Source organism: Schistocerca serialis, chromosome 3 (assembly GCF_023864345.2).
Source record: "Schistocerca serialis cubense isolate TAMUIC-IGC-003099 chromosome 3, iqSchSeri2.2, whole genome shotgun sequence".
Lineage (NCBI taxonomy): Eukaryota > Metazoa > Arthropoda > Insecta > Orthoptera > Acrididae > Schistocerca > Schistocerca serialis.
In genome coordinates this window covers 142,059,988-142,083,889 of record NC_064640.1, presented here as the reverse complement: position 1 = coordinate 142,083,889, position 23,902 = coordinate 142,059,988, and the positions used below count along the sequence as shown (strand labels likewise).

The following is a 23,902-nucleotide window of genomic DNA, read 5'->3' as shown; positions in this document are numbered from 1 at the left end:
ACAAATTGTAAATAGCCTTTCGCTCCCTGGATTTTACCCCTGCCACCTTTAGAATTTGAAAGAGCGTATTCCAGTCAACATTGTCAAAAGCTTTCTCTAAGTCTACAAATGCTAGAAACGTAGGTTTGCCTTTCCTTAATCTAGCTTCTAAGATAAGTCGTAGGGTCAGTATTGCCTCATGTGTTCCAACATTTCTACGGAATCTAAACTGATCTTCCCCGAGGTCGGCTTCTACTAGTTTTTCCATTCGTCTGTAAAGAATCCGCGTTAGTACACTCCTGGAAATTGAAATAAGAACACCGTGAATTCATTGTCCCAGGAAGGGGAAACTTTATTGACACATTCCTGGGGTCAGATACATCACATGATCACACTGACAGAACCACAGGCACACAGACACAGGCAACAGAGCATGCTCAATGTCGGCACTAGTACAGTGTATATCCACCTTTCGCAGCAATGCAGGCTGCTATTCTCCCATGGAGACGATCGTAGAGATGCTGGATGTAGTCCTGTGGAACGGCTTGCCATGCCATTTCCACCTGGCGCCTCAGTTGGACCAGCGTTCGTGCTGGACGTGCAGACCGCGTGAGACGACGCTTCATCCAGTCCCAAACATGCTCAATGGGGGACAGATCCGGAGATCTTGCTGGCCAGGGTAGTTGACTTACACCTTCTAGAGCACGTTGGGTGGCACGGGATACATGCGGACGTGCATTGTCCTGTTGGAACAGGAAGTTCCCTTGCCAGTCTAGGAATGGTAGAACGATGGGTTCGATGACGGTTTGGATGTACCGTGCACTATTCAGTGTCCCCTCGACGATCACCAGTGGTGTACGGCCAGTGTAGGAGATCGCTCCCCACACAATGATGCCGGGTGTTGGCCCTGTGTGCCTCGGTCGTATGCAGTCCTGATTGTGGCGCTCACCTGCACGGCGCCAAACACGCATACGACCATCATTGGCACCAAGGCAGAAGCGACTCTCATCGCTGAAGACGACACGTCTCCATTCGTCCCTCCATTCACGCCTGTCGCGACACCACTGGAGGCGGGCTGCACGATGTTGGGGCGTGAGCGGAAAACGGCCTAACGGTGTGCGGGACCGTAGCCCAGCTTCATGGAGACGGTTGCGAATGGTTCTCGCCGATACCCCAGGAGCAACAGTGTCCCTAATTTGCTGGGAAGTGGCGGTGCGGTCCCCTACGGCACTGTGTAGGATCCTACGGTCTTGGCGTGCATCCGTGCGTCGCTGCGGTCCGATCCCAGGTCGACGGGCACGTGCACCTTCCGCCGACCACTGGCGACAACATCGATGTACTGTGGAGACCTCACGCCCCACGTGTTGAGCAATTCGGCGGTACGTCCACCCGGCCTCCCACATGCCCACTATACGCCCTCGCTCAAAGTCCGCCAACTGCACATACGGTTCACGTCCACGCTGTCGCGGCATGCTACCAGTGTTAAAGACTGCGATGGCGCTCCGTATGCCGCGGCAAACTGGCTGACACTGACGGCGGCGGTGCACAAATGCTGCGCAGCTAGCGCCATTCGACGGCCAACACCGCGGTTCCTGGTGTGTCCGCTGTGCCGTGCGTGTGATCATTGCTTGTACAGCCCTCTCGCAGTGTCCGGAGCAAGTATGGTGGGTCTGACACACCGGTGTCAATGTGTTCTTTTTTCCATTTCCAGGAGTGTATTTTGCAGCCGTGACTTATTAAACTGATAGTTTGGTAATTTTCACATTTGTCAACACCTGCTTTCTTTGGGATTGGAATTATTATACTCTTATTGAAGTCTGAGGGTATTTCGCTTGTTTCATACATCTTGCTCACCAGATGGTAGAGTTTCGTCAGGACTGGCTCTCCCAAGGCTGTCAGTAGTTCTAATGGGATGTTGTCTACTCCCGGGGCCTTGTTATTATTATGTAACGAACCACCAGAGACAATGAGTGTTATACCACAATACTCATAAAAATTCCTGTACAACAATGTTGGTGAAACTCAGGTTCACCCTGTTGGTCTTTTAAACCTCTTAGCACATTGAGGATCTGTGGAAAATGTGTCGTTTTGGAACGTTTTATTGTAATAAGATGACACGGGATGGCTTTTCTTGTTTGGTGTTTTTCGTATTACGGAAATGCTGCAGGTTGGATTCCTGCTTTCAGCAAATACTTTTTGGTATGCCTCCATGTTTTCTAAATGCTTCTGAGTTTTCATATCAATTTAATAGACTTACACTGCTTGACAACTACTAAGAAACACATGTATTGTTGGACAGGAATAATCGATGATGGATGACATGAAACAGTACATACATAATAGAGGAGGAGTGGTATATTTATGAAGAAAATTGGTACATACTTCACCACACGAGAAAGCAGGATAACAGACATAAACAACGTTCTTTTTTGACACAGGTCATATTTCCATTACAAAAGATCGATATCGAACTTTCAGTAAGGAATATGCTCTCCTCAGGCGCTATTGCACATTTGGCGCCTATTATTCATGAAGGCTACCAAACTGTTGAGGAGTTCTTGGGGGATATTGTCCCACTCCTCTCTCAAGGAGGTTTTCAGTTCCTGTACAGTTCGGGAAGAGGATGTTGGTTTAGAAATACGTCCACAAAGACTGTCATGCATGCACTATAGGATTTAGGTCCGGTGAGTATTCAGGCCATTCCACACATTAAGTATCTTCACTTTCCTGTGTGTCTGACAATTCAGCAGCTTTGTGTGGGGGAGCACTGTCGTTCATAAACAGAAAGTCGGGACCAACAGGACCGCTAAACAGATAGATATGGTCGAGAATAATCCCCCTGCAAGACCGCTGTCCTGAAATGGTACCCCACGCAAAGATATGCAATAGTGTACCCACACCATGCATAGCACCTAGGCCATATCGATGAGGTTCATTAATATTTTGTGGTGTGTAACGTGCTCCCATCTCTCTCCACACTAACTGGTGGCTAGAATCATCTGCCACACTGAAGTGGGATCCGTCAGAGAACATCTCTCTGGACCACTATAGCTAACCCCAACCATTATGCTCGCTACAACAAAATTCTTTCTCGAAGATGACGTGGTTGAAGTGGGATGCATTTAAAAAGCTTCTCAGCATAAAAACCAGCCTGGTTTAATCGTTGCAAAATGATTCTGGCAGGACTGCAAGGACAGCAGCGATCTGCTTGACAGTGAGATATCCGTTCCTTTTCTCCCCAAGGGCCACATATTGATCCTCTTGCGGCGTGGTAGTCCATCTACGATCGCCAGCATCCTTCTCCATAGAATTTCCACCTTCATTGGCCTTTTTTGATCGTGAGATGACACTTTTGGCCACACCTATTACATGGCCACAGTAGTGAAACTTTGACTCCCTTAGAGCCATCCAAATGTTCGTCCACGATCGGAAGAACTCAAATGATGTCTTGCAGACATGTTGCCATACCTCGTGGAATGTCGCACTTATCGGTTCCAAAACAACTTTTGTCAAACACTGTACTGCACCGACTGTCGAATGTATACAGAGCATTTATGCCCAGTCTTCACTACAGTTAATGTGTCCCATCCTCTGCATTTCCTTTTATTATCTTTGGTCAGGTGTTTCGTAACAATTGTCAGTTGTTGTGTAGCAATTGGCAGTTGTTCCTTAGCAAGTGTCAGTTGATCATTAGCAGTTGCCAAGCAGTGTATATTATGGAATAGTTGTTGATATGTAGAAATGATAGCACTCACCATTCAGGAGTGAATTTCAATTTGTGAATGTTTCAGGGGACACCGTTTACTGAATTACAAAACTGCTTGTACATTACTCGCTGATTCCCTTACAGTTCAGTACAGTGTATACGAGAGACAGAACAACGTGGCTGGCATGAAGACAAGGGAGTAAATGTACGTTTTAAGGGGGGTAGGACGTCAAACGGGCCGACTTGGAGCAGGAGAGGCATCTCAGGACATTTTAATTTCCACTGTCTATACTCTTACAAATAAATTCATAAAACTTTGTCAGCATCACCAGGAAGGATTCAGGATTCACACCCATTGCAGTGGAAGTTCGAAAACATAACAAAATAAATTTTTTACGTGCGAAATTTCATCATTTTTTCACTTACTAATGGCTGCATTTGTTGCTATAGGTACACTTTTCTTCATAAACTAGAGAGATTCTTCGATGAATTTTGCACAGCATACATACCATACTCACAGGTGTAGGAAACTCTAGAATTTATTTAATTTATGAAAAAACTAATGAAATGTTATATTTTAAACTTCATGTTTAGAAAAAACTCAAATTTTATAGTTAATTACCTCAATTTTTAACACAGTTTTTAATAGATTTGGAAAATTCTAGAGTTTCATACACCTTTAAGTATGGTTTGTATGCTGTGCAAAATTCATCGAAGAATCTCTCTTACTTATGAAGAAAAGTGCACCTATAGCAACAAATGCTACCATTAGTAAGTGAAAAAAATGATGAAATTTCACAGGTGAAAAAAACTACTTCGTTATGTTTTAGAACTTCCACTGCTATGAGTGTGAATTTTGAATCCTTCCTGGTCAATCTGACAAAGTTTTATGAATTTATTTGTAAAAGTATAGACACTGGAAATTGAAATGTCCTGTGGTGCCTCTCCTGCTCCAAGTTGGCCCGTTTGAAGTTCTACCCCCCTTACGAGACACAGCAAAAGGGCAGTATTTGTATAATGTTGAAACTACCAAGTACCACAATAACCACTGCCGTGCCAAGCCACTTTCTCGCATGTATGAAAAGGTAAAACGCATTGCACTGGAGTTAGTGACTGCAACAGAATGCCCTGAGAGCTCTCATATCGCAAATCACATAAAAGGTGTACCAGACCCATTCAAGGCGTGCACGATTTTCGGCGTGTTTCACGTTGAGAAACACGTCCCGCGTGAGGACGACCTAGCCTACGTAGTACGCGCTTACCTTGAGCGAGGGCACGGCGGCGAAGGAGCCGGTGTTGCCGAGCGCGGCGAAGTAGACAGTGCGCAGGGCGGGCTCCCTGTGGGCCTGGCGCGCCAGCCAGGGAAGGAAGCGCGCGGCCTGCGCCGGAGAACACGCGTCGCGCATCGCCTCTGGCGGGAACCTGGCGCGCCGGGCAGCCTCGTCTGCGCACGCGACGCGCACCAGCTGCGAGAACGCCAGCACCGCCGACACCTTCAGCGGCTCGTCCTCCTGCACCGCCTTCGAGCGGACCAGTTCCTACGCACACCACAAAAGACGCCATTGGCGTATTTCAGTCCCAGGGAACCTGGACATCCCCTTCGTTCTCCACTCTTTGCTCCATTTCAACTGCATCTTGCCCCCCTTCTAACAGCCGTGTACCGCAAGTCTCTAGAGGAACGGAAGGCTCCAAATGATTGGAAAAGAGCACAGGTAGTCCCAGTTTTCAAGAAGGGTCGTCGAGCAGATGCGCAAAACTATAGACCTTGAAAGTTTAACGTCTAACCTCCTTGCCTAGGGACGCCAGATGAAAGTTGATGTCGTCAAGCCCTGAATGAAAAACTGCGCAACGCATAACTGGGAGCCGGCCGGAGTGGCCGAGCGGTTAAAGGCGCTCCAGTCTGGAACCGCACGACCGCTACGGTCGCAGGTTCGAATCCTGCCTCGGGCATGGATGTGTGTGATGTCCTTAGGTTAGTTAGGTTTAAGTAGTTCTAAGTTTTAGGGGACTTATGACCACAGCAGTTGAGTCCCATAGTGCTCAGAGCCATTTAAGCCATTTTTAAGCATAACTGGGGAGGGGAGCTTGAGAGCGCTACCTAGAGAGCGTGCCCTTTCTGTACGGTACTAGGCAAGGGGCTGGAGGGCTCACACGCTGATGTGTGGGTCCCTGCATTCTATATCTTTGATTTTAAATCAATTCCTTTAACTTGACTTCTTTGTGATTTTTAAGGTGTGTTAAAGATTGACGACAATTGATTACGTATTTCTTTTAAATATTATCACTCGATTTTACAGCGGTTGCAGCAATTGTTCCAGTTTACAGATATTACAATTTTACAACTTATAGCTCGGGAATATTATATACCAATATGCACGCACTTTTCTACAGGCAAGACGGAATTGCGTTGGCCAAATGTATACCACCAAAGCATCCCAATATTTTACATAGGACATCCACTACGTGAGGAGGATAACAGGCAAACTGGGGACCAGATGCATTAACACAGGAGGTCAAATTTCCGAAATTAAACGAGAACGTTCATTTCCTTACACAATCCGAAGCTGGAAATAAAAGAATTAGTACAAATATTCAAATACCTCTCTTCCATGCTTAAACATTGAGACAGACGCACTGAGGGCATGTCTGCTCACTTATCCGTCTTCTGTAACACTCCTAGAATATGGCGGGCACCTGGAGGTCTTCCTGGGCCCCGTTGGAGGGGGTGGTCGAACCACTTGGCCGTGACCAACCTCTCCACCCCAAATCTTGTGACACTGGAAAGTCTTTGACTTTTACCTGCCTGTGGTGTCTCTCTGATCCCCTACCCAGGAGTAAGGTTGGCACTACTATACTACAGAACTACTTCCCAACAAAGATTTGGCCACGCTTTACGGAAAGACGTGAGGAGGATTAGGAAAGTTCATGTGCAGATTCACATTCACGTACAAGAAATGCATAATACACGACACATATAAATACGTATTATGAAGCCTGACACATTTCTTTCCACCCGTCCACATGGGTTCTGTTGCACCCGCGGCTGGCCGCGTCGTGTAATAAAATTGGCTACGGAGCCGCCTCTGTTTCTCTTTCCCTGTGCGAGCGAGCAGCAAATCCTGCTGCTTATAGAGCGCAAACTACTGTACCGTTTCAACCTATATCTCTGACATCGATCTGTTTTTATTTATTTATTTATTTATTGTTCCATGGGACCAAATTAAGGAGAAGTCTCCATGGTCATGGAACGAGTCAATACATGAAATTATAACACGATAGTAGAAACAGATAAAATGAAATATAAGAAACATATTCAGGCTACAATTCGTAGGTTTAAATAAAGAAATCAACAATGTAACACTGGAATTTGCTTAATTTTTCAGCTCTTCCAGGACCTCCTCGACAGAATAGAAGGAGTGAGCCATGAGGAAACTCTTCAGCCTAGACTTAAAAGTGTTTGGGCTACTGCTAAGATTTTTGAGTTCTTGTGGTAGCTTATTTGTGGTGTGCATACGGTAAGACCTTCAGTACACACACCATCAGATTATTTGACTTGTCGCTCTAATGAAGCAGGCAAGTGTCAACAATCGTGGCGTGTTTATCTTCTGCCGTTAGGTCAGACGATAGAAATTCCACTTGCACGCTTAGAGTAGCAGATTGACGATGACCAACTTTAAACAGAACTTGATTAATTTTCACACACATTTATTAAAATAATAACAAGCATGAAAATTACTTAACTTGGTTCTGGATGCTATTTACAATTGACAATCTGAAGTTCCTTTGGTATTGGTACTTTAATCTGATTCTCACATATATCTCTGATACTTGACAAAAGTGTCAATACATTTATCTTCATGGCTATGTACAGGAATACGGTAATTTTATTAGGTGCAGACTGAAACTTGACTATAGACTGGTACAGGCAAATGTAGACAGGTACAGACTGGTGCAGACAAATACAGACTGACTAATCGGAGGTCTGTACACATGTTATAAAACCTCGCGCGTTCATGTATCACTGCGCGAGTGTGATCCGCCAGGAGAAAAGGTTCTACGTTAGCAGCAATTTCATTGCCTGCGTTACATACAGGGTGTTTCAAAAATGACCGGTATATTTGAAACGGCAATAAAAACTAAACGAGCAGCGATAGAAATACACCGTTTGTTGCAATATGCTTGGGACAACAGTACATTTTCAGGCGGACAAACTTTCGAAATTACAGTAGTTACAATTTTCAACAACAGATGGCGCTGCAAGTGATGTGAAAGATATAGAAGACAACGCAGTCTGTGGGTGCGCCATTCTGTACGTCGTCTTTCTGCTGTAAGCGTGTGCTGTTCACAACGTGCAAGTGTGCTGTAGACAACATGGTTTATTCCTTAGAACAGAGGATTTTTCTGGTGTTGGAATTCCACCGCCTAGAACACAGTGTTGTTGCAACAAGACGAAGTTTTCAACGGAGATTTAATGTAACCAAAGGACCGCAAAGCGATACAATAAAGGATCTGTTTGAAAAATTTCAGCGGACTGGGAACGTGACGGATGAATGTGCTGGAAAGGTAGGGCGACCGCGTACGGCAACCACAGAGGGCAACGCGCAGCTAGTGCAGCAGGTGATCCAACAGCGGCCTCGGGTTTCCGTTCGCCGTGTTGTAGCTGCGGTCCAAATGACGCCAACGTCCACGTATCGTCTCATGCGCCAGAGTTTACACTTCTATCCATACAAAATTCAAACGCGGCAACCCCTCAGCGCCGCTACCATTGCTGCACGAGAGACATTCGCTAACGATATAGTGCACAGGATTGATGACGGCGATATGCATGTGGGCAGCATTTGGTTTACTGACGAAGCTTACTTTTACCTGGACGGCTTCGTCAATAAACAGAACTGGCGCATATGGGGAACCGAAAAGCCCCATGTTGCAGTCCCATCGTCCCTGCATCCTCAAAAAGTACTGGTCTGGGCCGCCATTTCTTCCAAAGGAATCATTGGCCCATTTTTCAGGTCCGAAACGATTACTGCATTACGCTATCTGGACATTCTTCGTGAATTTGTGGCGGTACAAACTGCCTTAGACGACACTGCGAACACCTCGTGGTTTATGCAAGATGGTGCCCGGCCACATCGCACGGCCGACGTCTTTAATTTCCTGAATGAATATTTCGATGATCGTGTGATTGCTTTGGGCTATCCGAAACATACAGGAGGCGGCGTGGATTGGCCTCCCTATTCGCCAGACACGAACCCCTGTGACTTCTTCCTGTGGGGACACTTGAAAGACCAGGTGTACCGCCAGAATCCAGAAACAATTGAACAGCTGAAGCAGTACATCTCATCTGCATGTGAAGCCATTCCGCCAGACACGTTGTCAAAGGTTTCGGGTAATTTCATTCGGAGACTACGCCATATTATTGCTGCGCATGGTGAATATGTGGAAAATATCGTACTATAGAGTTTCCCAGACCGCAGCGCCATCTGTTGTTGAAAATTGTAACTACTGTAATTTCGAAAGTTTGTCTGCCTGAAAATGTACTGTTTCCCAAGCATATTGCAACAAACGGTGTATTTCTATCGCTGCTCGTTTAGTTTTTATTGCCGTTTCAAATATACCGGTCATTTTTGAAACACCCTGTATATACTGTGAGGGCAACTGTAGAATTTTAGAACATGTTTTTTGCTCGCGTATCATGTCATCTCTGGAAACCCAGAATCTACTCTGTAGGAATCTGTTATATCCTAGCCAGTAATGCCACCCGAGCCCGCTGCCAAAAGGTTGGCAGCATCAAAGTCCGGACGCCGTCCGCATAAGCAGCGCCAGCGAGACAGGAAATCGCCGCAAGTCTGCGCGCGCCACCGCTGGCTTCTGGTTTCTTAAGCGCTGGAGTCGCGAGCGCTAGGACAGTTCTGTATTCGCCGCTCAGTTGTATACTCGCCACCGAATTGTGTACTTGCTAGTCGGTTGTGTGTTCATCGCAGCAGAGTTGTTGTTTGTCGTCAGCCGACGCTGACCTAGCCGCTCCGACTCGAACTAGACGTATTTCTGTAGACACGGAGTTCACTACTGTGTTTCTGTATCTTCGTTAATAAAGATAAGTACCGACTTTTATTTAATCAGAGTGTTTGGGTTTTCATCTTTCTGTTCACTGTTCCAGCGGACCGGTCGGCCCGCTATTAAAAGTGTGGCGGTGACTTCGTAAGCCGTTTCTACAGCGAATTGTTTGTCCCTACGAACGCCGCCACAAAACTGGCGACGAGGACTTCCGAACTCGTGTGCAGGGCTGGTTCAACTTGTTTCTGGTTATACTAATTATAGCGATAAAATTTTGGGGGCTGGTTTAATTTGTGTTCACTATGTCTGCCGAATTACAACAGTTGATCTTGTTACAGAGTCAGCAAATACAAAGTCTGGTGGAAGCAATCGCCAAACAAGCGGCTAATCCTCCAACACAAAAGGATCAAGCACAGGCAGCACCACCCTTCCGTGCTTTTGAGGCATCAAGAGAAGAATGGCGAGAATATTTCGCGCAGTTGCAGGCGCACATGACAGTCTACAAAATCACGGGTACTGAGCGGCAGCTTTATTTAATTTCCACTGCAGGCGTGAAAGTCTATCGACTACTTTGTAAGTTGTTCCCGGAATCCCAGCCAGAAGCTTTAGACTATGTGGTGTTGTTAACAAGCTTGCTGAGTATTTCGAGTCGCGAGTTCATGTGGCAGCAGCCAGATTCAAGTTCTTCAGATTAAAGAAACTGCCACATCAATCTAATAAACAGTGGTTAACAGATTTATGGGGCCTCACCCGTCAGTGCCGATTTAATTGTGTGTGTGGAGCTTCCTACAGTGATGTCATGTTACGAAACGCTATTACTCAAAACATTGCAGATTCTCGTATTCGTGCTGCTATCTTAAAGTTGCCAGACCCGTCATTAGAGACTGTGATGAACATCATTGAAGCCGAAGATACTTTTGACTATGCTGAGTGTGAGTTAGATCAGCCATGTATTTCTCAAATTGTCTGTGCTAAGCAAGTTATGTCACGCCCGCGGCCCCACCGGCAGAGTCAGACTGTAAACACTAGCCGGCCGCGTCATGTTAAACACATTCGTCAGCCGCGTGTGCAAAATGATAGAGTTAGGTCTTGCCCTAAGTGTGTTCTTGCTCATCCTCGTGAACGTTGCCCGTTAAGAAACGCGGTTTGTCACTTTTGTCAAAGGAAAGGACACATCCAGACTGTTTGTTTGCGTAAACGCAAGAACAATTCTCGTGCTGCCCAGCCCATGGATATTCATGTTCTTCAAAGCCAGCCCGCCCAGAAGGTCGCGTTTAAAGACTCTTCCACGGGTCGTGTGGGTAATAAACTTGTTCGCAATAAGCCACCCACCCAGCCCTCTGCTATGCGACCCAGGCGTAATTCAAACGCTGTAAAAAGTACTGTACAGACTGCAAGTGAAGCGGGAGTTGTTATTCCACCCGCCCAACCCACGAGTTGTCGTAAGCAGCGAACACGCGCTAAACGCGCTGATTTTATATCTTCCGCCTCCACTGCACCGATCCAGAGACAGTGTAATAAACTATTTGTGAAGCTACGCATCCAGGATAAGACCTTCAATTTTCAATTAGACATTGGTGCGTCTGTGACTCTCATAAATAGTGCTACGTATGCGGCTATCGGCCGCCCTAAACTTTCAGCGGCAAAACATTCTTTGGCTACTTATAGTGGAGAACAAATTCCTGTGTTAGGTGTATGTAGCGTGCCAGCCACATTCCGTGGCAATACAAAAACAGTTTCATTCACAGTGCTCCGCGCTACAGACAGGGTAAACATTTTCGGATTAGACTGTTTTGACTTGTTTGGCCTGTTTATTCAAGACAATGTGTTGCAAATTAATTCTGTTGTTGTTCCTCAAGACAGCATAACCGATTTGTGTAAACAATACAGTGACATATTTAAAGACGAACTAGGTTGTGCTGCGAACTTTGCCGCTCATATTACGTTAAAAGATAATGCTCAGCCTCGATTTTTTCGTGCTCGTCCAGTGCCTCACGCCCTCCGGGCACCTGTAGCAGATGAACTTCGTCGTTGGCAAAACAACGGTGTTATTCAACCCGTTTCAGCGAGCCAGTGGGCTTGTCCCTTAGTTATTATAAAGAAACCGTCTGGCAAGTTCGTTTGTGTGCTGATTTTAAGTCGACAGTTAATCCTCAGACTGTCATTGATTCTTTTCCTTTGTCTAGACCGGACGAGCTGATGGATAAGTTAGGGGAAGCTCGTTTCTTTTCCAAAATTGATCTCCGTGAAGCATATTTGCAATTGCCCCTCGACGAGCAATCACAACAGTATTTTGTCATAAACACGTCGTTGGGGTTGTTCCGTTTTCTGCGTTTGCCTTTTGGTTGTGCGTCAGCTCCAGCTGTTTTTCAGCGTTTTTTGTCACAACTTCTGGCTAATGTGCCATCGTGTTGCAACTATTTGGACGATATTGTTGTGTCCGGTCGGACGCCTGCTGAACATTTCCGTAATTTGGAGTGTTTGTTTACAGTGTTGTCTCAGGCAGGCCTACGTTGCAGCATCGATAAATGTTCATTTTTCCTTACGGAGATGGAGTATCTGGGACATGTTATTAGTGCTCAAGGCATTCATCCCTCCCAGTCACATTTAGCAGCTATTCGTGATTTGCCCGCCCCTCGCAATCTGCATGAATTGCAAGCAGTTCTTGGCAAATTGACATATTATATTAGGTTTATACCTAATGCATCACAGATTGCTGCACCGTTGCATCGTCTCCGCCGTAAGAATGTTCCGTTTGTGTGGTCAGCTGATTGCCAATCAGCCTTTCAGCAGCTTAAAGAGGCTTTATTGAATGATCGTTGTCTGGTCCATTACGACCCTAACAAGCCTCTGGTGTTTGCTTGTGATGCCTCTTCTTTCGGCCTCGGTGCTGTGTTGTCTCACCGAGTCGGTAACACCGAACGTCCTATTGCGTTCGCATCTAAATTGCTAAACAAAGCTCAGAGTAATTATAGCCAATTGGACAAGGAAGCGTTGGCTATTGTGTTCGGTGTCACAAAATTCCATCACTACCTCTATGGTAGACCATTCTATTTAGTAACAGATCACAAGCCCCTGACGTCACTGTTTCATCCGTCTAAACCAGTTCCTCAGCGGACAGCTCAGAGACTGCAACGTTGGGCTCTTTTGTTATCACAATACCAGTATGAGATACTGTATCGCCCTACAGCTCAGCATGCAAACGCTGACGCGCTTTCTAGATTGCCGATTGCTGCGGATGATGTCTTCGATTCCTCTGACGACTCTTGCCATCAGATTGACGCCGATGAGCATCAATCCCTCCGGGATTTTGCGATTGATTATCGTCAGGTGGCACGTGAGACAGCTACGGATCCTCATCTGAGTTTATTATTACGTTTTGTTCAACGTGGTTGGCCGTCCAAGGCAAAGGACATATCGGATCCTGTGGTTCGTCGCTATTATCCGCAACGTCATCTGTTGTCTGTTTCGCACGGAGTTTTGCTGTTACGCACCGAGAATGACCAGCTTCGTGTAGTGGTTCCCCAAGTGCTCCAATCCAAGGTCCTCGACTTGTTGCATCAAGGTCATTGGGGAGTGGTCCGCACCAAGCAGCTTGCCCGCCGTCATTGTACATGGATCGGCATTGATAAGCAGATTACGCAGATGTCTACAGATTGTTCGACGTGTGCCGAACACCAAGCTGCTCCGCCTCAACGCTATTTTGAGTGGGCACGCCCTGCCGATCCCTGGCAGCGAGTACATATTGATTTCGCTGGTCCATATTGGAATTCTCGTTGGCTCATCGTGATAGATGCATTTAGTAATTTTCCGTTTGTTGTGCCCATGCAGTCTACAACGTCTGCACAAACTATACAGGCGTTGACTTCAATTTTTTGTATTGAGGGTCTTCCAGAAGTTTTAGTGTCTGACAATGGCCCACAATTTACCTCTGCTGAATTTGAAAGTTTTTGTTCTGCCAATGGCATTCGCCATGTTCTTACTCCGCCGTTCCACCCTCAATCGAATGGTGCAGCGGAACGTTTTGTACGCACATTCAAGGATCATATGGACCGCCTTCGTGCTACGCACTCTCGTCAGCAGGCCCTCTTCACGTTCCTGTCGTCGTACCGGACCACGCCACGCGACGGCCCTTCGCCTGCGGAGCTTCTCCACGGCCGTCGTCATCGCACCCTACTACGGTTGTTGCACCCCCCGGATCGACCCGCCGCTTCTGAGCATCGCACGCGTTTTCAGCGCAACGACGCCGTTTTTTTCAGAGTTTATCACGGTCGCCGTCGTTGGGAACGTGGTACCGTGATAAGTGTCCAGGGTCGCGGTTTTTATACTGTTCAAGGTGCTACTGGGGTGCACAGGAGGCATCAGAACCAGTTGCGCCGCGCTGGCCGCCCGGATTCTGCCGCTCGTTCTTTGTCCACAGATTTGGTCCGCGGCGGGTTCCAGCCGCGCCTTCCGACTTCGCTGCCGCCCGCAGGGCAGCAGCAGCAGCCGTCGCCGCTACCACGCCGACAGCCCGTCCCGTTGATGCCTCCCGCGCAGCTTCATCCGGGAGCGCCCCAGGTGGTCGCTCCGGCGCCTGCGGTCCCTCTTCAGTCGCCACCGCCTTCGGAGCTGATGGACGTCGACCCCTCAGCCGGGCCGCCTTCCCAAGCGGTGGCTGTGCAGCCTGTCCTGCAGACGCTTTCCTTGGGCACGCCCAAGGAGTCTGACACCGCAGCGCCTTGTCCGGCGCCCACTCAGCAGCCGTCGACGCAGCATCAGGAGACGCTGCCTCTCTTCGTGGGTCCCGACGCCCCGTCGCGTCCAGTACCAGAAGCTGCGCCCGTGGTCACAGGCGTGCACCCTGACCTCGGTTTTCAGTCGGTGTTTCCCGAGCCCCCGCGCAGCCAATGCTGGGGTGCGGACCGGGGACTGCCACCGACAACAGTCTCCGCCCCGGTCTCTTCTGCTACGCCTGCGGCCAGACCCCTCCCCCGCCGTCGACGCTCGCCACGTCATTATTCAACGACGGTGCGGCGATTTGGGGGGGAGGAGTGTTATATCCTAGCCAGTAATGCCACCCGAGCCCGCTGCCAAAAGGTTGGCAGCATCAAAGTCCGGACGCCGTCCGCATAAGCAGCGCCAGCGAGACAGGAAATCGCCGCAAGTCTGCGCGCGCCACCGCTGGCTTCTGGTTTCTTAAGCGCTGGAGTCGCGAGCGCTAGGACAGTTCTGTATTCGCCGCTCAGTTGTATACTCGCCACCGAATTGTGTACTTGCTAGTCGGTTGTGTGTTCATCGCAGCAGAGTTGTTGTTTGTCGTCAGCCGACGCTGACCTAGCCGCTCCGACTCGAACTAGACGTATTTCTGTAGACACGGAGTTCACTACTGTGTTTCTGTATCTTCGTTAATAAAGATAAGTACCGACTTTTATTTAATCAGAGTGTTTGGGTTTTCATCTTTCTGTTCACTGTTCCAGCGGACCGGTCGGCCCGCTATTAAAAGTGTGGCGGTGACTTCGTAAGCCGTTTCTACAGCGAATTGTTTGTCCCTACGAACGCCGCCACAAAAGAATCAACATGCATTCCAGAAACAGCGATCGTATGAGACCCAACTCGCTTTATTCGTTCATGAGACCCAGAAAATATTAGATACTGGCACCCAGGTAGAAGCCATTTTCCTTGACTTCCGGAAGGCGTTCGATACAGTTCCGCACTGTCGCCTGATAAACAAAGTAAGAGCCTACGGAATATCATACCAGCTGTGTGGCTGGATTGAAGAGTTTTTAGCAAACAGAACACAGCATGTTGTTCTCAATGGAGAGACGTCTACAGACGTTAAAGTAACCTCTGGCGTACCACAGGGGAGTGTTATGGGACCATTGCTTTTCACAATATATATATGACCTAGTACATAGTGTCGGAAGTTCCGTGCGGCTTTTCGCGGATGATGCTGTAGTATACAGAGAACTTGCAGCATTAGAAAACTGTAGCGAAATGCAGGAAGATCTGCAGCGGATAGGCACTTGGTGCAGGGAGTGGCAAATAACCCTTAACATAGACAAATATAACGTATTGCGAATACATAGAAAGAAGGATAATTTATTGTATGATTATATGATAGCGGAACAAACACTGGTAGCAATTACTTCTGTAAAATATCTGGGAGTATGCGTACGGAACGATTTGAAGTGGAATGATCATATAAAATTAACTGTTGGTAAGGCGGGTGCCAGGTTGAGATTCATTGGGAGAGTCCTTAGAAAATGTAGTCCATCAACAAAGGAGGTGGCTTACAAAACACTCGTTCGACCTATACTTGAGTATTGCTCATCAGTGTGGGATTCGTACCAGGTCGGGTTGACCGAGGAGATAGAGACGATCCAAAGAAGAGCGGCGCGTTTCGTCACAGGGTTATTTGGTAAGCGTGATAGCGTTACGGAGATGTTTAGCAAACTCAAGTGGCAGACTCTTCAAGAGAGGCGCTCTGCATCGCGGTGTAGCTTGCTGTCCAGGTTTCGAAAGGGTGCGTTTCTGGATGAGGTATCTAATATATTGCTTCCCCCTACTTATACCTCCCGAGGAGATCACGAATGTAAAATTAGAGAGATTCGAGCGCGCACGGAGGCTTTCCGGCAGTCGTTCTTCCCGCGAACCATACGCGAGTGGAACAGGAAAGGGAGGTAATGACAGTAGCACGTAAAGTTCCCTCCGCCACACACCGTTGGGTGGTTTGCGGAGTGTAAATGTAGATGTAGAAATGAAATGTAGTACATCACAAACGTAGGAAATCAGTAGCTTGCCAAACGTTAGGTGACACTGTAACATATCATCGACAAGCCTACAGAACCAAGGATTTGCAGGATAATTATCCATTTGCTATTCTATTCGGAAGTGACACGACACATCCAGAAATTCAAACAGAATCAGCTGGCTCACTTTCAAGTTTTTTGTTCACTTTGTTTACATAAACTGTGTTTTATGGAGTGCCAGTGCGCGTTCTGAAACACAAGAGTGCATCAGTGAGCTTTACAGGCATCTGGAATTGAACTTGGCTGTAAATAATGTCACGAGACCAACAATAGTTCAAATGGTTCAAATGGCTCTGAGCACTATGGGACTCAACTGCTGAGGTCATTAGTCCCCTAGAACTTAGAACTAGTTAAACCTAACTAACCTAAGAACATCAGAAACATCCATGCCCGAGGCAGGATTCGAACCTGCGACCGTAGCGGTCTTGCGGCTCCAGACTGCAGCGCCTTTAACCGCACGGCCACTTCGGCCGGCTACCAACAATAGTTCACAGTCTCGTTGGAGACCAGCAAAACTCGCAGCACCTAAACGAGACGGCTGGGTGAGTCGTCGAAATATTGTGAACGAAACGGAAACTACAGCTCCACAGAACACTCAGATGCACGCTATCAGTCAATCGCAACGAGAAAACCTGACAAATCAAAATAACTTTCCCTTGACAGAAACTTACGACAGCAGTCCACATCATGAATACGATGTAGAATGCAGATCCCTACGTTCAGAATGTCATACTGTCCTATAAACGCCTTCAAGACGCCCACACCCAGACACAGTATCACAGTGGTGTACAAAAACCAAAATGTGCTCGTCCACATAACGTAATTAAATGCACTTTCGAGGGAATTAGTTGGTGGGTCTACTGTCGGGGCCCCATCTGGCTATGGACAAAAATTGCTTTTAATATCTAAATCAGAAACATATTAAGTATAATATGACGTATTGTAATAAGACCATGGAACAGACACTACAGTTAGAAAATAGTAAGTCATACGCAAGACGTGACGATACGTGACCACCGGCCTTCGATGCTATCGACTTGCCCACTGTTACTGCATCGTTTATCGGAGCTGCTCACAGGCGATTCGCCTGCTAACTGCCAGACGACCTCGTCCCAACTAGTGGCGGTGTGTATTCCAGACCAGTACCAAGTGCATACCCTCATCTGGCGGAGTTACGTTGTGGCTTAGCTGCTCTGCCTGTTCTAACACGGATAGCTTGAGCCATTTCTTGAAGGAATACAAAATTCATATTACGGGATTGGAAGAAACTTAATTATGGAAGGTTGGGCAATTCTGTGTGACGAGATACAATACGGCCCGTAAAGATAGAGACAACTGATTTGGGGGAGTAGTTATTACAATCAAAAATGGGTACTGGAAATATCCCTTCGGGGTATGCACTGTTAGAACTGAAACAAACGAACACTGAAACGTCCATTCTCCATCCACATACAAACTCCGCAAGACACCATATGCTTCATGACGGAGTGCATCTTACACCACTACTAGTCATTTGCTTTCCTGTTACACTCGCAAATACAGTGTAAAGACACGACCGTCTATTTACATGTTTCTACACGAGCCCTTCGTGGTCCTTACGCGAAATGAGCATTGGTTGCAGTAAAATGGTTTTGCAGTCAGCTTCAAATGCCAGTTCTCTAAATTAACTCAATAATGTTTTGCAAAAAGGACCTCCTCTGCCCTCCAGGAGTTCCCGTTTGAGTTCATGGAACTTCTCCATAACACTCCTGTGGTGATCAGTAACATATCTAGTGACTCGCGTCTGAATTGCTTCGGTTTCTTCCTTTCATCCAACATGCTGCGGATCGCAGATACTCTAGAAGTACTCAAGAGTTGGTCGCACTTGTTTATTATATGCGGTCTTCTTTATAGATGAGCTACACTTCCATAAAATTCTCCTAATAAACCGAAGTCGACCATTCGCCTTCCCTGGCACAATGCTCACATGCTCGTACCATTTTATATCGCTTTGTAACGTTACGGCTAAATATTTAATCGACATGACTGTGCCAAGCATCACATCACCAACGCTGTACTCGAACTTTACAGAAATGTTTTTCCTATTCATCTCCGTTAACTTGCACTTTGCTACATTTAGAGCAAGCTGCCATTCACCACAGCAAATAGAAATATTTTCTAAGTCACCTTATACGCTCCGACCGGCACTCATCGACGACACCTTCCCATACACCACCACGTCATCAGCGAACAGCCATAGGTTACTATTCCCCTCGACCGTTACGTGTATATCTACAGCTACATCTACATCTGCATCCACACTCCGCAAGCCACCTGACGGCGTGTGGCGGAGGGTACCTTGAGTACCTCTATCGGTTCTGCCTTCTATTCCAGCCTCGTATTGTTCGTGGAAAGAAGGATTGTCGGTATGCCTCTGTGTGGGCTCTAATCTCTCTGATTTTATCCTCATGGTCTCTTCACGAGATATACATAGGAGGGAGCAATATACTGCTTGACTCCTCGATGAAGGTATGTTCTTGAAACTTCAACAAAAGCCCGTACCGAGCTACTGAGCGTCTCTCTTGCAGAGTCTTCCACTGGAGTTTATCTATCATCTCCGTAACGCTTTGGCGATTACCAGATGATCCTCTAACGAAGCGCGCTGCTCTCCGTTGGATTTTCTCTATCTCTTCTATCAACCGTATCTGGTACGGATCACACACCGGTGAGTAGTATTCAAGCAGTGGGCGAACAAGTGTACTGTAACCTACTTCCTCTGTTTTCGGACTGCATTTCCTTAGGATTATTCCAATGAATCTCAGTCTGGCATCTGCTTTACCGACGACAACTTCATATGAGCATTCCATTTTCAATCACTCCTAATGCGTACTCCCAGATAATTTATGGAATTAACTGCTTCCAGTTGCTGACCTGCTATATTGTAGCTAAATGATAATGGATCTTTCTTTCTATGTATCCGCAGCACATTACACTTGTCTACATTGAGATTCAATTGCCATTCCCTGCACCATGCGTCAATTCGCTGCAGATCCTCCTGCATTTCAGCACAATTTACCATTGTTACAACGTCTCGATATACCACAGCATCATCCGCAAAAAGCCTCAGTGAACTTCCGATGTTATCCACAAGGTCATTTATGTATATTGTGAATGACAACGGTCCTACGGCACTCCCCTGCGGCACACCTGAAATCACTCTTACTTCAGAAGACTTCTCTCCATTGAGAATGAAATGCTGCGTTCTGTTATCTAGGAACTCTTCAATCGAATCACACAATTGGTCTGATAGTCCATATGCTCTTACTTTGTTCATTAAACGAATGTGGGGAACTGTATAAACGCCTTGCGGAAGTCAAGAAATACGTCATCTACCTGGGAACCCGTGTCTATGGCCCTCTGAATCTCGTGGACGAATAGCGCAAGCTGGGTTTCACACGATCGTCTTTTTTGAAACCCATGCTGATTTCTAAAGAGTAGATTTCTAGTCTCCAGAAAAGTCATTATACTCGAACATAATACGTGTTCCAAAATTCTACAACTGATCGACGTTAGAGATATAGGTCTATAGTCCTGCACATTTGTGTGACCTCCCTTCTTGAAAACGGGGACGACCTGTGCCCTTTTCCAATCCTTTGGAACGCTACGCTCTTCTAGAGACCAAAAAAGTAAGAGTCGCCCTATCTTACTTCCCTGGGCCCCCCAGATGATTCCCTTGTCTCTGATGAATACCTGCCGTCGAGGACAACTTACTGGGTTCTATTAAATAAGAAAACTTGGAGCCACTCACGTACCTGGGAACCTACCCCGTATGCTTAGACTTTGGTTAACAGGCTGCAGTTGGTCACCGTGTCAAACGCTTTCCGGAAATCTAGGAATATGTAATGTGGCTGTTTCCTTTCAGTCATGGCTCCCAGGATACCCTGTGAGAAAAGGGAATGCTGAGTTTCGCATGAGCGATGCTTTCTAAATCCATACTGATTTGTGGACAGAAGCTTTTCCGTCTCAAGAAAATTCATTACATTCGACCTCAGAATACATTCACGAATTCTGCAGCAAACCGATGTTAAGGATATGGGTCTTTAATTTTGCGGGTACTTTATTTTACCTTTCTTGTATAATATAGTCGCCTGAGCTTTTTTCCAGTCGTGTGGGACTTTGCGATGGGCAAGAGGTTCTTTGTGGTAGTATACTGAGACCCCAAATTGCTAAGATAGTACAAGCAGTGAAGATACCAAATGATCAAAATGTTTCATATATTCATACAAAATAGATTATATTTTCGTTATTTGTACTGTCTCAGCAACTGAAATAAACTTGTCTCATTTCTCTGCCTCGTGATGAGCGGGTGTTGTGTGATGCCCTTAGGTTAGTTAGGTTTAAGTAGTTCTAAGTTCTAGGGGACTGATGACCATAGATGTTAAGTCCCATAATGCTCAGATCCATTTCAACCAAACTTGTCTCAGCAGTTACGAGTAAACTGTAAACATCTAAATGTGAACGTTCTAAGCGATAGCGTGTGCCAAGCAAATAAATTTCCAGCAAAATGGAGGTAAATACCTCAATTAAATGATTTAAACATACAACCCACTTAAGGTACACACTGAAATAAGCGAATGTTTCAGTACATTGTTAAATTTTGGCACATCACCTCACTGGCACATACAATAAATGACGCTTACCACACTTAAGATTAATGTATGTGTAACTGTAATTCATGGGAACACGCTGCTAATAAATTGTAGTAAAATGCAGATGAATCAGTACGAATTATTCGATTAATTTATGATACAGTGTCTGCGCTCAACTAATTCTATACAACTTGGATATACGAGGGTCACTCCAAAAGAAATGCACACTTTTTTTTAAATCCCTCTTTTTTCTACATGTTTGAAAGTTTTACAGTGTGTAGATACATCCTATAGGAACAATATTTTCATTTCTCCACATAATTTCCATCCCTCTCAACTGCCTTACGCCATCTTGGAACTAGCGCCTGTATACCCGCAAGGTAAAATTCTGGACCAACCTGTTGGAGCCACTGTTTGGCAGCGTGCACAAGGGAGTCATCATCTTCAAACCTTGCTCCACGAAGAGAGTCTTTCAGTTTCCCAAAGAGATGATAGTCACATGGAGCCAGGTTAGGACTGTAAGGCGGGTGTTTCAGTGTTGTCCATCCGAGTTTTGCTATCGCTTCCACGGTTTTTTGCCTGACATGTGGCCGTGCATTGTCGTGCAACAGCAAAACATCCTGCTTTTGCCGATGTAGTCGACTCAGTCGAGCTTGAAGTTTCTTCAGTTTCGTCACATATGCATCAGAATTTATGGTGGTTCCACTTGGAATGATGTCCACAAGTAAGAGTCCTTCGGAATCGAAAAACACCGTAGCCATAACTTTTTCAGCAGAAGGTTTGGTTTTGATTTTTTTTTCTTGGGTGAATTTGCATGATGCCACTCCATTGATTGCCTCTTCGTCTCTGGTGAAAAATGATGGAGCCATGTTTCATCACCTGTCACAATTCTTCCAAGAAATTCGTCTCCACCATTCTCGTACTGTTCCAAAAGTTCGCTGCATACCGTTTTTCTTGTTTCTTTGTCAGCCAATGTCAACATCCTGGGAACCCACCTGGCACAAACCTTTTTTAACGCCAACACTTTCAGTATTCTGCAAAAACTTCCTTCCCCTATCCCAACGTAGCGTGACAATTCGTTCACTGTGATGCGTCTGTCAGCGGCCACCAATTCGTTAACTCTCTGCACATCGTCTCGAGTGTGTGCAGTACTAGGGCCTGCTGCTGCGAGGGCAATCCTCAATATTGCCGTGCCCGCTTTCATCATGTAACCTGCTTGCCCACCGACTAACTGTACTGCGATCGACAGCAGCATCTCCATACACCTTTTTCAACCTCTTGTGGATGTTTCCCACTGTATCGTTTTCACAGCACAGGAATTATATGACAGCACGTTGCTTCTGACGAACGTCAAGTGTAGCAGCCATCTTGAAGACATACTGTGACGGCGCCACTCACGGGAACAGGATGAACTAAGTTTGAAAACAAGAGGGAAGTATGTATCTTGACACTGTAAAACTCTCACAGGTGCAGAATGAAAACTGTATTTTTACAAAAATAGTGTGCATTTCTTTTGGAGTGATCCTCGTATTACAAGGTGCATTCAAGTTCTAAGGCCTCCGATTTTTTTTCTCCGGACTGGAAAGAGATAGAAACATGCGCATTGTTTTACAATGAGTCTGCGTTCATTGTCAATACGTCCCAGAGGTGGCAGCACCGTACGGCAAATGGAATTTTACCGCCAGCGGCGAGAATGAGAACTGGTTTAAATACTTAAAATGGCGACGTTTCCCTTACTTGAACAGTGTGCAATCATTCGTTTTCTGAATTTGCGTGGCGTGAAACCAATTGAAATTGATCAACAGTTGAAGGAGACATGTGGTGATGGAGTTATGAATGTGTCGAAAGTGCGTTCGTGGGTGCGACAGTTTAATGAAGGCAGAACATCGTGTGACAATAAACCGAAACAACCTCGGGCTCGCACAAGCCGGTCTGATGACATGATCGAGAAAGTGGAGAGAATCGTTTTGGGGGATCGCCGAATGACTGTTGAACAGATCACCTCCGGAGTTGGCATTTCTGTGGGTTCTGTGCACACAATCCTGCATGACGACCTGAAAATGCGAAAAGTGCCACAAATGCTGACGCACGACCACACGGCTGCCTGTGTGGCATGTTGCCAAGCAATGCTGACGCGCAACGACAGCATGAATGGGACTTTCTTTTCGTCGGTTGTGACAATGGATGAGACGTGGATGCCATTTTTCAATCCAGAAACAAAGTGCCAGTCAGGTCAATGGAAGCACACAGATTCATTGCCACCAAAAAAATTTCGGGTAACCGCCAGTGCTGAAAAAATGATGGTGTCCATGTTCTGGGACAGCGAGGGCGTAATCCTTACCCATTGCGTTCCAAAGGGCACTACGGTAACAGGTGCATCTTACGAAAATGTTTTGAAGAACAAATTCCTTCCTGCACTGCAACAAAACGTCCGGGAAGGGCTGCGCGTGTGCTGTTTCACCAAGACAACACACCCGCACATCGAGCTAACGTTACGCAACAGTTTCTTCGTGATAACAACTTTGATGTGATTCCTCATGCTCCCTACTCACCTGACCTGGCTCCTAGTGACTTTTGGCTTTTTCTAACAATGAAAGACACTCTCCGTGGCCGCACATTCGCCAGCCGTGCTGCTATTGCCTCAGCGATTTTCCAGTGGTCAAAACAGACTCCTAAAGAAGCCTTCGCCGCTGCCATGGAATCATGGCGTCGGCGTTGTAAAAAATGTGTACGTCTGCAGGGCG

At 46.4% G+C, this 23,902-nt stretch overlaps 1 protein-coding gene across 1 annotated transcript in view; it reads right to left on the bottom strand.

The window, feature by feature from the left end:
• Positions 1-23,902, bottom strand: part of LOC126470722 (vitellogenin-like) — a 451,798-nt gene that overhangs the window by 248,520 nt on the left and 179,376 nt on the right. The window contains exon 12 of the mRNA XM_050098725.1: positions 4,948-5,223. Coding sequence (XP_049954682.1) covers positions 4,948-5,223 — 276 coding nt within the window. The remainder of the gene's footprint in view (positions 1-4,947; positions 5,224-23,902) is intronic.